This window comes from Diceros bicornis, chromosome 22 (assembly GCF_020826845.1).
Source record: "Diceros bicornis minor isolate mBicDic1 chromosome 22, mDicBic1.mat.cur, whole genome shotgun sequence".
NCBI lineage: Eukaryota > Metazoa > Chordata > Mammalia > Perissodactyla > Rhinocerotidae > Diceros > Diceros bicornis.
This window is the reverse complement of record NC_080761.1, coordinates 55,144,781-55,159,605: the sequence shown is the minus strand read 5'-3', so window position 1 is coordinate 55,159,605 and position 14,825 is coordinate 55,144,781. Positions and strand designations below refer to the sequence as shown.

Below are 14,825 nucleotides of genomic sequence, written 5' to 3'. Positions count from 1 at the left end.
AAAGTATACAATATTATTACAGATTGGTATTTAACTTACTAATTATATTGCCTTTATTTTTACTTTAGAGAATGTGAAAATACTATCTCCATCTCTCAAATCTTATTTTGACCCCAGAAGTTCTAAAGTATTCAAATAGAAATTCTAATCAGGGGGTTTTCAGGAACCCTAAACCTCAAGATTATCCTAACTAGTAGTGGCCTTCAAATCTAGCATTCACCCAAATGACGCTATCACTGAACAAAATACTGGTACAACTGTGAGTTGTGGAGCTGTCTGCAGGATCTTGGTCAGTCACACAAGAAAACAGAGCACTTTCACTGTATGCTAAGAGCCAGCCTCTACGGGCCAGGTATCTGGCGTCTTCCTATGGAGCTCAGTGGGACCCAGCCTTCCTCCTCCAGCTGCCGGTAAGGGCCAAGTCCCAGGGAATGGACTTGGACAAGCAGAGGAGAGAAAAGAATAGAGTCTGGACCAAGGTTAAGGATAGTACAGCCTGCAAGCCAGTCTGCACCCAGTTTTTGTAGGGCCCTCAAGCTAAAAATGGTCTTCACTTTCTTCTAAAGCATTGTAAAAATTAAAAAATTAAAAACAACCAAAAAAAAAGAATATACAACAAAGAATGTCGGAAGCCCACAAAGCCTAAAAAATCTGACCCGTTAGTGAAAAAGTTTGCCGAACCCTCATCCAGACTAACTCTGGTTCCCAAGGAAACCCCCCAGAAAGCTAACTGTGCTGCTAAATATCAATTGCCAGAAGCAGACTAATAAAAATTCATTTTTTTTTTCTAATTTTTTCAGCTCCGCCTCTCTAGCTGCTGGAGCTCTACCGAATCTGACCCAGGGTCACGGGTTGAATTACACTCCCTTGCCTCATGTAAGAGGAACCTTCTACATGGAGGACCTCTTCTGCCTCCACTGCCCCCTAGTACCCTCCCCGCCACCAAAGGCAGCATGACCTAACTGGGCAGGCCTGGAGAGGTGACAGGGAGAACAGCCCAGGCCAGCCACCTCTGGCTGAGCTGCCCACCCTTTAGATGGGTCTATCCTCTGCTCACCCCAACAGGGCAGCTCTGCTCCTCCAAAGCATGCCTACTGCAGAAAGGTAAGTTCAATAAGGGTTAGGGAGGAGAGCAGAACTTTAACAAGTCACTCTTCTTCAGCCCACAAGCCACCTCACAGGTACTGTATCAAAATATAAGCTTGTTTTACTTAACCACAACACTCTGCAATGTCACTTTCTCAACAACCAAGATTTTTCAATTCTTCATCCCATGAACCATTTTGTTAAGTACCTTCAATGGGCCAGGTACTGTTCTGGCAATGGGCCCCTGCCCTAATTCCAGGTAATGAGTTTATGTGCAGGAGAAGTAGATTGATAATACACAAGTAAAAAATAAATTCAGGAACTGAAAAGTGCAAAGATGAAGCTAAAATAGGAAAATGTGACAGAGGGTGGGGGAAAGTAGAGAGGCCTGCTTTGGCTAAAATGACAGGGGAACAACTCCCTAAGGAGCTGACATTTGAGCAGAGGCCTTTCCAAGCAAAGGGAACACTGAGTACAGTCATGCATCACATATCGATGTTTCAGTCAACAGTGGACCACAGATAATGATGGTAGTCCCATAAGATAAGTACCACATAGCCTAGGTATATAGTAAGCTATACTATCTAGGTTTGTGTAAGTACAGTAGGGGAGGAATAAATTTTCCTCTACTCTTCTAGGTTCTTCCAGCTGGTCTAAGAATTAACTTGACCAAATAACTCACCAAGATGACCAAAGCCCTCACCTTAAATACCAGTCTCAGCTAAAGACAGAAGATGTTGGGGGTGGTGAGAGTCAGAAACTTCAAAAGGAAGGAAGGCAATTCACAGGTAGGTGAAAAGGAGCAAATGTTTGGAAAACAAGTGTTTGGCCACACAGAAACAGAAGAACACAGAGGGGAGTCCAATAGACAGGCTTTCCTAGGTTCCTCCCTGTCTACAACCTAGTTCACGCTACGCTAAGGTGATAGTTCGCCTCCTAAGACAGGTATTTTAATCTGAATTCTTTTAGGCAGTTAAGGGACAGGTAACAAGAAAAACTTTCTGAGTCTTTTGTTTCTTAAAAATAATCAGCATATGGGAGCTGGTGGCCCAGTGGCACAGCAGTTAAGTGTGCACGCTCTGCTTCAGTGCCCCAGGGTTCACAGGCTTGGATCCTGGGCACGCACCAACGCACCACTTGTCAAGCCATGCTGTGGCAGCGTCCCATATAAAGTAGAGGAAGATGGGCATGGATATTAGCCCAGGGCCAATCTTCCTCAGCAAAAAGAGGAGAATTGGCATTGGATGTTAGCTCAGCTAGTCTTCCTCACCAAAAAAAATAATAATAATCAGCCTAAAATAATCCTGTTAAAAGAGAAAAATTTGGGGGTGGCAAATTTTGTTCCCCTTCAGTACACTCTATGATGTTCATACAACAATGAAACCGCCTTATGCATTTCTCAGAACATATCACCATTATTAAGTGACACGTGACTGTACAATGAATCTGAGAGGAGAAAGAGCTTTGTCTAGCAGAGAACAAGAGCTGCAGGACAGAGTAGAATGGACAAGAGGGAGAAAGGTGGAAGACAGGGCAGGAGAAGGTGAGGTGGCCAGAGTAGCAAGACCTATACACTTGGTATCAGTTTCCTACAAATAACTACAACTTTAGTGGAATTATCCTTCAGTTCAGGTCCCCATCTAAAATGAGTTGGCAGGGCTGCGTTCTGGAGGCACTACAGAAAAATGAGTTTCCTTGCCTTTCCCAACTTTTAGAAGCTATCCACATTCCTTGGCTGCATGACTCCGTCCCATCACCATTTCTCCTTCTCAGATTCTAATCCTCTTGCCTCCCTCTTATACAGACCCTTGTCTTTATATTGGGCCCACTGGATAATCCAGGATGAGTTCCCCATCTCAAGATCTTTAACTTATTCATATCTGTGATGTCCTTTTTGCCACAAACATCACATATTCATAGGTTTCAGGGATTAGGACATGGATGTCTTTAGGCGGCCATAATTCAGCCAACCACACATTTTATTTCTGATGATTATTCACAGCAGAGGAGTGAGGTGATCCATATTTTTTAAGATCACCTGGGCCACTCTGTGGGGAACGTGTTATAGTGGGGCAAGAGTGGAAGCAGAGAGATCAGTCAGTACGTTATTACTAATATACACTTCCCATTTCCTAAAAAGAAAATAGCAGGGCCAGGCCCACAGCCTAGTGGTTAAGTTCGGCACGCTCGGCCTCCGATGCCTGGATTTGGTTTCCAGGCATGGACCTACACCGCTCATCGGTGGCCATGCTATGGCAGCGACCCACATACAAAATAGAGGAAGACTGGCACAGATGTTAGCTCAGAATCTTCCTCAAGCCAAAAGAGGAAGACTGGCAACAGATGTTAGCTCAGGGTGAATCTTCCTCAGCAAAAAAAGAAAAGAAAAAGAGTATCTACAGAGCATTAAATATTACTTAGGTAGTATTTTTTAAAAATGGAAATAGGGTCAGAAATGAATTAGCAACAGTCAATAATTATTATTTCCTCAGAAAGGAGATGAGTACTCAGTCATTTTTAATGGCATCTCTGGCATTTTCAAATGAAGAAATTAAAATCAAAGTAATTATAATATTAAAAGTTTTTATTAGGAAAGAAGAAAGGCATGAAATCAATGATCTAAGCTTCCATCTTAAGAAGCCAGAAAATGAAGAGTAAATTAAACTTAAAGCAAACAGAGGAAAGAAAATAATAAAGAAATCAATCAAAAAGAAAAAAAAAAAATCAATAAAACCAAAAGCCAGTTCTTTGAAAAGATCAAGGAAAGTAATAAATGTTTTGCGAGAATTTTTAAGAAAAAAGACACATATTATCAATATCAAAAATGAAAGAGGAGACATCACTATAGATTCAATAGATATTAAAAGGATAATAAAATATTACGAACAACTTTATGCCAATAAATTTGGAAACTTAGATAAAACAGATAATTTCCTTAAAAGACACAAATTACCAAAACTTAAAAAGAAATGGATAACTTGAATATCCCTATAACTACCAAAGAGATTAAATTCATAGTTAAAAATCTTCCCACAAGAGAAAACTCCTAGATCAGATTGCTGTGTTGGTGAATTTTACCAAACAACTAAGTAAGAAATAATACCAATTCTATACAAACTCTTCCAGCAAAATAGAAGAAACAAAGTTGGAACACTTCCCAATTCATTTCTCAAGACCAGCAACACCCTGACACCAAAAACAGACACACACATTATAAGAAAACTACAAACCAATTTCCCTTATGAACATAGCTGCAAAATTCCTCAACAAAATTTTAGCAAATCAAATCTGACAATATATAAAAGCGTTAATATATCACGATCAAGAAGAATTCATTCCAGGAATACAAGGTTGTTTAATATTTTATAATCAATAACTCACCATATTAAGGGACTGAAAAAGGAAAACTATACGATCATCTCAATAGATGCAAAAAACAAAAAAAGAGATTTGACAAAATTCAACATCTATTTATGATAAAAGGAAAAAACAAAAACACCTCAGCAAACTAGGAATAGAAAGTTTTCAACCTGATAAAGTACATCTACGAAAAAACTACAGCTAACATTATACTTAATGGAGAACGACTGAATGCCTTCCCCTAAGGTTGAGACAAGGCAAGGATGGACATTCTCACCACTTTTATTCAACACTGTAACAAAGGTCCTAACTGATGTAATAAGATAAGAAAAAAATAAAAGGCCAACATACTGGAAAGGAAGAAGTAAAACTGTCTTTATAGCAGATGACTTGACTATCTATACAGAAAATCCCAGGAAATCTATAAAAATGAATTCCTAGAACTAAAAAGTGAGTTTAATAAGGTTGCAGAATACAAAGTCAATATATAAAAAATCAATCACATTTCCACATGCTAGCAATAAAAAATTGGGAGTCTAAATTAAGAAATGCCATTTACAGTAGCATCAAAAAACACGAAATACTCAGGAATAAACTTAACCAAATATGTCCAAGACTTGTACACAGTAATTGAGACAGTGAATAGCATATATATATATATATATATGGTATATATATATGCTGGGTATAACTCACACATATATGGTCAATTGATTTTTTTAGAAAGGTCCAAACATAATTCAATGGAGGAAAAGTTAGTCTTTTCAATAAATGATGCTGGAAGAATTGGATATGCATAAGCAAAAAAAAACAAGAAAAGCCCTATGGTATAACAAAAAATATATTTTGTCTTTGTCATGGGATACTGGAACAGAGCTCTTAAAACCCTTGGAATTTCCTGAGTGATAGAAATGTTTCCTATTTTTATTCATAATGAGCCCCTCTCAACCATACCTGAGTTTATGTTAGTGAGAAGACTGCTGGAGAACCCTTTAATAGCTTCAGGATGGAGGCTGGTCACCAGAAAGACCAAGACATGATTAGAGGGTTGAAACTTTCAGCCCCACCCCTCAAGCTCTGGGGAGGGGAGAGGGGCCAGAGACTGAGTTCAATCACCAATGGCCAATGATTTAGTCAATGGCAGCTATGTAATGAAACCTCCATAAAAAATCATAAACAATGGGTTCAGGGAGCTTCCAGGTTGCTGAGCACATGTGTTGGGAGGGTGGCATGCCCAAGAAGACATGGAAACTCGGCAACATCCCCCACCCCAATCTTGCCCTATGTGTTCTACCATTTTGCTGTTCCTGGGTTGTATCCTTTATAATAAACCAGTAACAGTAAGTAAAGCACTTTACTGAGTTCAGTGAGTCAATAGAGCAAATCCTATCCTGACACCAAATGTGTGAAGGTTTTCCACACTAATTCTCCAATTCTCTGACACCAACTGGGTATCGAACAATTAAATTCAATTCTGACGCTCACTCCCAAAGTCAGCACAGACCCTACCGATTAAGGGCTCAGTCCCATGAGACTGCTCTCACTTCAGATGCCAGTCACAAGTCCCAGAGGCCACCCATACATCTGAACAGCTAGCTATAAATTCAAGAGTTCCCATAAACCCCTCAGGTTCAATAATTCACTAGAATGACTTACAGAACTGAGGGAAACACTTTACAGTCATACATCACAATGACAGGGATACGTTCTGAGAAATGTGTCGTTAGGCAATTTCATCGTTGGGCAAACACAAACCTAGATGGTACAGCCTACTACAATCTTCTGGGACCACCATCATACATATGGGCCATCACTGACCAAAACGTCATCATGTGGCACATGACTGTACTTACATTTACTGGTTTATTATAAAGGATACAACTCAGGAACAGCCAAATGGAAGAGATGCATAGGGCAAGATATGGGGAGAGGGGCCACAGAGCTTCCAGGCTCTCTCTGGGCACACCACCCTCGCAGCACACTGATGTGTTCACCAACCTAGAAACTCTCCAAACCTCAATGTTTATGGGTTTTTATGAAGTTTTCATTACATAGGCACAATTGATTATATCATTGGCCTTTAGCGATAGAACTCAATCTCCAGCCCCCCTCCCCTCTCCAAAGGTTGGGGGAGCGGGGCTGAAAGTTCTAACCCTGTAATCCCAGGGTTGATTTTTCTGGCAACCAGCCCTCATCCTAAAGCTACCTAGGGGCCCAAGCCTTGAGACATCTCATTAGCATACAAAAGGCACTTTTTTCACTCAGGAAATTCCCAGGGTTGCAAGGGTTCCATGCCAGGAACACAGGGAAAGATCAAATACATATTTTATTATACCATAATAACTAAATCCACATCTTGCAACATATATAAAAATTAACTCAGAATGCATGATAGGTCTAAATGTCAAACATAAAAACTAAAAAACTTCTAGAAGAAAACAGAGTTTGAGAAAATCTTTGTGACTTTGGAGTAGGATAACATTTCTCAGCTCAAAAAATAAGTATAAACCATAAAAGAAAACAAATTGATAAGTCAGACTTCAACTGAAAAACTTTTGCTCTTCAAAACAAACTGTCAAGAAAAAGGCAAGCCATAGAGTGGGAGAAATACTTGGAAAACATGTATCAAGAATATACAAAGGGCCAGCCCCGGGGCTTAGCGGTTAAGTGCGCGCGCTCCGCTGCTGGCGGCCTGGGTTCGGATCCTGGGCGCGCACCAACACACTGCTTTTCCGGCCGTGCTGAGGCCGCGTCCCACATACAGCAACTAGAAGGATGTGCAGCTATGACATACAACTATCTACTGGGGCTTTGGGGAAAAAATAAATAAAATTATTAAAAAAAAAAAAAAGACTATATAAAGAACTCCGCAACTCAATAAGAAGACAACCTAATAAAAACATGGGCAAAAGATCTGAATAAACTCTTCACCAAAACAGATATACAGGTGACAAAAAAAAGCACCAGAAAACATGCTCAAAATCATTATTCATTAGACAAATGCAAACTAAAACCACAATGACATATAACTACATACCCATTAGGATGTCTCAAATTAAAAAGACTGACAATATCAAGTGTTGACAAGGATATGGGACACCTGGAACTCTCACTTATTGCTGGTGGGAATGCAAAATAATACAGCCACTCTAGAAAACAGCTGGCAGTTTCTTATATAACTAATTATACAGTAATAATAAAACCCAGTAATTTCACCCCTAAGCATTTACCCAAGAGAAATAAAAACATGTTCACAAAAAGACTTAATGTGACTGTTTATAGAAGCAGTATTTACAAAAGTCAAAATACCGGAAAAACTCAAATGACCATCAACTGCTAAGCAGATAAACAAATTGTGGTATATCCATACAATGGACTACTCAGCACATAAAATGAATACTCAGCAATAAAATAAAAATCATACTCAGCAACAAGACGAAACTACTGAAACATACCACATAAGTGAACCTCAAAGCACTATGCTAAGTGAAGGAAGCCAGATAAAAAGACCACCTACAGTAGGATTCCATTTATAAGACATCCTAGAAAAGGCAAACCTACAGTAATAGCAAGGAGGTCAGCGGTTCAAGGGGTCAGAGTAGGGGAAGAGACTAACGACAAACGGGCACAAGAAAGCTTTTTAAGTGATGAACATGTTCTATATCACAACTGTGATCATGGTTTCAACATCTGTCAAAACTCATCAATTACATACTTAAAATTGGTACATTTTATTGTAAGTAATTCATACCTCAATAAAGCAAATTTTTTGTAATTTCAAAAAATGATATACAACAAAAGAACCCTATGCTTAACTAATATAAATTTGTGAGTATCTATCCTTGCACTTTACCTATCAAACTCTCTAAGGGACTAACAGTCACCGACAGAAATATAACTTAACCTGAGATTCTGAAGCAATAGTGAAGAGATAACTTCATCAGAGGCCCCCACGTATCTAACCATGTCATGACATCTGTATCCATTTGAACAATACACACAACATTCAATAAAGCATGTTGACAATTTTAGGGAGAAGTTTTTAGTCAGAACACAATTTAGTGGAATTCAAAAGCAGAAGCAAAACTATCTTTACTTTTTTAAAAAACCCACTCTAGTATAATTCAGTGAAACACTCAATTTAGAGTTCTACATACAGGAATCAATTACCAAGAACTGTTTATAATCTATTCCAGGAATTTCAAAGGAAAAAAATCCTCAGTCTCAGTAATTTCTCATAAAATTTCTTTTCAAATATTTTATGGTAAAAACAACACATATGTACTTTGCTCCTTAGTATTAGAACACTAGAAGAACAAAAATAAACAAATGACTAGAGTTACACATTTATCCAATGCAGTAGCCTCGCCAAAAGGACTTTTTCATAATTTCATCGTGGGCAATATATTAAAATTTTGACTAACTGAACATTTTGAAATAGCAGAATTACTTTAGTTTTCTTTCGTGTATGTGTGTTTCTGTGTGTGTAAAAAACAAGATTAACTTTTTAAATGAATAATAAATAATTTCTAGAATATGCAGGAGAGACGGCACATATTCAGGCCAATCTCTTATACAACCTCTCTAGCCAGTGCTTTACAATGACCTTTGAATATCAAAGTGATGTGTGTCTCAGTATTCTAAGAGAAGTGTAGGCAAGCCATGAACCCAGAAGCGGGTGCTCTAACCTATAAGAAAGAGTACACAACAGGGCTTCCCAACCTGGAGTCACATCTAGGATGTGGCAAGGTATCTGAAAACACACACGTATAGGAAACACTGTCTACAGCCATTTATAACTGTGATAGATTCTTTTTCTCTATCTAGATATCATTGTCATTAATAACAGAAAATTCATTTAAATACATTACTAAATCCAAGCGGCATTTTGACATTACACATCTTCTCAATCAACGTAGGGCCACTATGATGTATGAGTGCATGTAATTTTAAGAACTTAAAAAGGAGGCCTCCTACTCGGAAAGATCAGAAATCACGGGTACAGTAAAGAAAACCCCGACCTGGGAGTCATGAGAAGTAGTTCCAGCTACTACAATCTGGCCCCTGACCTCACAGGGATTCTGTAAAATGAAAGCGCCTGGATTGTTCTATAAGGTCTTTTTGTTCTAAAACTTTTCCTCTCAAATGCTGTAACAATAATTCAGAAACTCAGTTAATGTCACAATTTTAGTCACCAAAACCAAAAAATTTACTAACACTTGGTAATTTTTTCTAAATTATTTACTTTGTATGTATTTGCTTAATACAATTTATTACTATAACACAATTATTATTACAGAAAGTCTGAAGACGAAGAAAATGTCACAATGTCAGGCCTAATCCACGATCTTATTTGCAGACACAGTTTACACAGCTATTAATGGGCATAATATTTTATATACAGCTCTCTCTTATAACGTATACAGCTCTCTCTTATAACATGTTTTCCACACTATAATGTAGTTTTCATCTTATCACTTTAAATAGTTCCTTACCATTCTACTGAGTGCATTTGTATATTTGAATATTTATGTGTATTTGTACATATCTGTATAATGAAATACTAGAAGGATAAAAAAGAAAATAATAAACGTTGCTATTTTTATTAGGGTAAAAGTGGAGGAGAAATAGCAGGGTGAGAGCGGGACTTCTCTCTTTGTATACTTTTTCACACATTTTCTATACATTTCACACATTTTGACCTACTACCTATTTTTTTTTAAACTAAAATTTGATTTAAAAAATTTAAATATAAGTGAAATATAGTTATTGATTCTAAATAACAGATTTACATAGAAGTCAGAAATCACTCACTCCAACCTCCAGTGCCTGCAGGGATCACTTTAATAGTGCTTAATTGTATGTTTTTCTAGCATATTAGAAAAAGGACACAGAAAAAATAAACCAAAGTCAGGAGCCAGAGATACTATCAGTGAATAGGAGGGTGGCCTGAGATGGATTCAGAGAAACAGTTTAACACATCCCAGCAGTCCCTGAGAAAAACACCAGTGAATCACAGCATAGTTTAAAGGCTGATTAATTTCAGCAAATATATGCTGAGTCCCCATTATGTGCTGTTCTGATAACACAAAAGATGATTTTCAAAGAAGAAAAAGAGAAGTTCCCATTCTCAAGAAATTTGAGGTAAGACCATTTCATAAGCTTTAAGGTTTTGGGAAACAAACAAGGTGCCACTGGAATATAGATGTATGGAGAAGAGAAACCTTTGTGGGAGCAGAAAGCAAAGGGGGAAAATTAGTAACTTTAGGGGACGTGGAGGGGTTAAGAGAATAATCAATAAACGAGTACACTGTTTTTGAGGATTTTGTTTTTGAATATTAGTAGTTCAGAATAGAAATTAAAGCTCTAATTATCTGAAAGACTGTGTATTCTTCAACAATAACTGAGGCCTGATTAAAATTAAGATTTTTATACTAAAATAGGCTATGATAAGTTTAAATATTCTTTTTAACTACATAAAGAGATTTTATTTATCTGGACTTAATGTGTACATATTAATAAAGACAGGCCTACTAAACTGCCTGTTTCAAATACATATAAGAAAAGAAAACCTTTCAGAGAAATTTGAAAGAATGGTTCCATTATACACGCTGAGTTACTAAAATAAATGATTTGCCCCAATTTTCTATAATCCAAACATTGATTTTTTTGACAAAATACAATAACAAATATTACGAGCTAAAAATACAGGAGAAGATTATCCTGATCATGTAGAAGTTTAAAAGCACACAGAGCAAAGAAGACAGATTCAACTAACCGCTGGAAAAAAGTATTCAAGACTAACTTGTTAATTTGGTAAAAAGTATTTGGTATATTATTTAGTAAGTACCCAAAAAGGCAACCTATAAAAGTTAGCTGTAACCTGCACTAAAGCATCAAAGCCTTTTTGAAAGAATATTAATAATGTGGAGATGCCACATGAATGGGCAGCAAAGGAAAAGGTAAAATAAAAAGAACTCTACCAGTAATTATAGTGTTATAATTACAAAACCTATTAATAACAGAAAGACAGTAACGCTGGTATGATCATTAACATTTATTTCTGAAGTGTTATTCTGCCTTCACAATATCACTATCACTCCTCAAAGATTCGTGCAATTGGGCCTTCCTTAAAGGCCCCCAAACTGCTCCATGTCTTCCCAATAAGCCCCTCAGCGGCCCTCAGAGGACCAGAGTGCAGTGACCTCACAGCCACCAGACATGGCGTTAGACTCAAGACACCTGGACACATCTTCACCTGGTCCTCAAGTCACAGATACGAGAATCCTAATTCTCTCAATATAAGTTTTTCATACTGTTTAAGAAAAAAAATTAAAATACACATAAAGCCCTTATAAAACTATTACCAGCTATCATTTATAAACACTGCACTGTGCTTTACATATCCTGTCACATGGAAGCCTCCGACAACCCTACAGGCGGACAGCGTTACTCACGGAAAAGCAGAAGCCTGGACCGCAGAACATCATTACCCAGGCAGCTAGGACAGTCACCCTACTCTCTGATTACCAAATGGAGTGAAACTAATCCTTTTCGGTATGCTACCTTACATCAAAAGCCAAAATATAACTCCTTTACACTGAATGTTCCTAAATATCATCAAATTCTGCAATATTTCAAGGTGGAAGCCAGAGTACGAAGCTTGAAAAACTGAGCACCCTTAAGAATGAAACTGAAGAAATATTGGCCATGACTAAGACACCTCTAAAAACATTCTGTCTACAAATACTCCCCCAGCTCTCCAGCATTGTTCTGCATTTACTCAGAATGCTCAATAAATACTTGTTTAATGAATAAAATACTGTATGTCGTTCCCTCAAATGTTTCATTACCTCAAGGGGATTATCCCATTCATATTTTTACTGAAAAAAAATTTGTTTATGCTTCAGTCAATTTCTACCTTCATTTGCTTATTAGTAAATATTACAATGACTCTGCATGTTATCAGCATTTTTTAATCATCTACGTTTTTTACTAGTTGAAACAGACTCATTCAATCTCACAGTTTAGTACTGTATTTTGGTAATACAATACAAACAGAAAAAAACATACATCTTACACCACTGTAGATACCAATTTAAAAATACAATCTGTGGACACACACTTAAGTGGGCACTACTACAAACACCAACCTTCAAAGCAAATGTCTATACTTAACACTTTGTACGGGGGCAGCTACTCCTAGTCCATTACACAATTTTTTGAGCAACTAATAAACACAAAGCATACTGTTGTGGGTAGGAAACCCAATTTTTCCTTCCCAGCTGCACTTTCATAAATATTACTCATGTATTACAAAGAAATATTCTAATGGTTCAAATTATTTTTTCAACTTGCAAAACAATCCACATGTTGCAAAAGTCTCTAAACTGACAAAGCATTTCTTTTCTTATAAAACAGTAAAAAAGAGACAAAGAGGAATTGTTGGTAATGAAATTCAAACCACAAAACACTTTATAATGGAAAACAGGCTACTGCTAAGGAAAAATGAGACTGCCGCTTAATTTCATAATAAAATTGATTTACATACCAGCACAGAATATCCCTGGGACTTCACTCCTGACTATTATGGTCCGCACTTTCTTATCAGATTTTAAAGCATCCACAGCTTTTGAGAGCTAAACAGAAATAGGGAGAGTAAGGAGGAAAAATGGGAAAAATCATTTTCAGATTGATGTCAACATTGTATCTTAATAGTAGAAGCAAAGAGTTTAATCTTTACACTCACCATTTTTACAAGATTTTTACTGAATGAATTTTTGGCATAAGCTCTGTTTATTCCAAGCACCACAATTCCTAGTTAAGAAAAAAGCACAAGCACTTGAGTTAGTGAGGTATTCAGGGTCCAGGCTCCCACACACACCACTAGTTAACTTGGGACTCAGGGAATCCACCACCTCCTTGAGGGTCACTCCAACAGCTTCATCCTTATTTTCGTGTTTACCTTCCTTTTCAAGATAAGCATATTTTTAAAGAATGTGGTATTTGTAACATATTTATAAAATCAATCTAGTGCCAGAAATTGGAAGGTAGAAGATGAAAGAAATAGTACAGCAAGCATCTTCTTATCTTACATCAAAAGGAGTCCAGAAACTGTCTACAAAAATAATTATATAGGTAACACAAATAAGAAAGACAGTGAATAAAATTATCACTCACAGCAAGGACTCAAGAGATGTTTAAAGTCTTTACTTTTGATGAAAGGGCCTGAAAGTCAAGGGGTGGCACCCTTCAACACTGCTTTTTTTTTTTTTTCAATTTTACCATGAGCATATACAATATTTTTACTTTAGAAATTTCATTAAATTTTAACTATTATTACTAACAAATCACACACAAGGCACAAAGTACTGAAAACCACTGACAGAAAGAACACTTTTGATAAACCACACCTATAATTCAGAGTCCTTACAATGCTACAACAGTAGTAAAAACCTACACTAAAAATATTCTGAAATGATCCAGAACTCCTTCACATGAACACAAGGACATATGCAGAAGGACTGCAGCAATTTTTATAACAGCCAAATCTTAGAAACAACTTGGAAATTAATTAACGAATGATGATTATAAACCTAAAAAACCCAAAAGAATCAAATAAAAACTAGCATAAAAAAAGAGCATTCTTTAAAAGGTATGAAATGAACATATCCAGAAACAATAGCCTTCACGTAAAAAGAAAAAAAAAGAAAAGAAAAGAAAGAAAGAAGACAACCACTTACAAGCTACGGTGAGAGAAAAAACCCCATTTTTATGAATAATCAGAAGGAGTCAGGCAGGATGACCTGGGGTACACTTAACGTATATGTGTAAATCCTACTGACAGGCACTTTTAAAACTCTCCTTAAAAAAAGCAGAATTGAAAAAATTGAAACGCATATCATGTTTTTAGATAGGAAAAAACAGTATCATAAATATTTCCCTGATTTATAAAACCAACACAATTCCAACAAAAATATGAAAACCTTTTTCCAAAACTAGACATGAAAATTCCAAAATTTGTGTAGAAAAATAACCACGTAGGAAGAGCCAAGAAAACAAAGAAAAAAGAAGAGCAAAGGTGAAGGAGGGAATGCCTAGCCCAACTATATATGAAAAGACAACACAGAGTTTTACTCATAAAATAACGCAGAAGTGCAACATGCACAGAGATCCTAAAAGAGAACACAAAGTCCAGAGGGAAACTGAGTTTATGATAAAAATGGCATTTCAGATCAGTGGGGTAAAAATGAATAAATGGGGTTGGCATAACTGGATAACCACTTGAAAAAAGATAAAGGGTCCCTATCTCATGCTGCCATGATAATTCCTTTATTATTACATTGGTGGTTCCAGAATGGTGACTTTCTATCATTGCT

The 14,825-nt window shown here is 36.9% G+C and overlaps 1 protein-coding gene across 7 annotated transcripts in view; it reads right to left on the bottom strand.

Moving 5' to 3' along the window:
• The window catches only part of AUH (AU RNA binding methylglutaconyl-CoA hydratase), a 164,627-nt gene that overhangs the window by 138,927 nt on the left and 10,875 nt on the right, over nucleotides 1–14,825 (bottom strand). For 6 of the 7 annotated variants that reach the window (XM_058566025.1, XM_058566028.1, XM_058566026.1 and 3 more), the window contains exons 2-3: nucleotides 13,196–13,263; nucleotides 12,998–13,085 (exon numbers count right to left, since the gene is read on the bottom strand). The exons of the other annotated variant lie outside the window; for it this stretch is intronic. In XM_058566025.1, coding sequence (XP_058422008.1) covers nucleotides 12,998–13,085; nucleotides 13,196–13,263 — 156 coding nt within the window. The remainder of the gene's footprint in view (nucleotides 1–12,997; nucleotides 13,086–13,195; nucleotides 13,264–14,825) is intronic. 7 annotated transcript variants of the gene reach the window in all.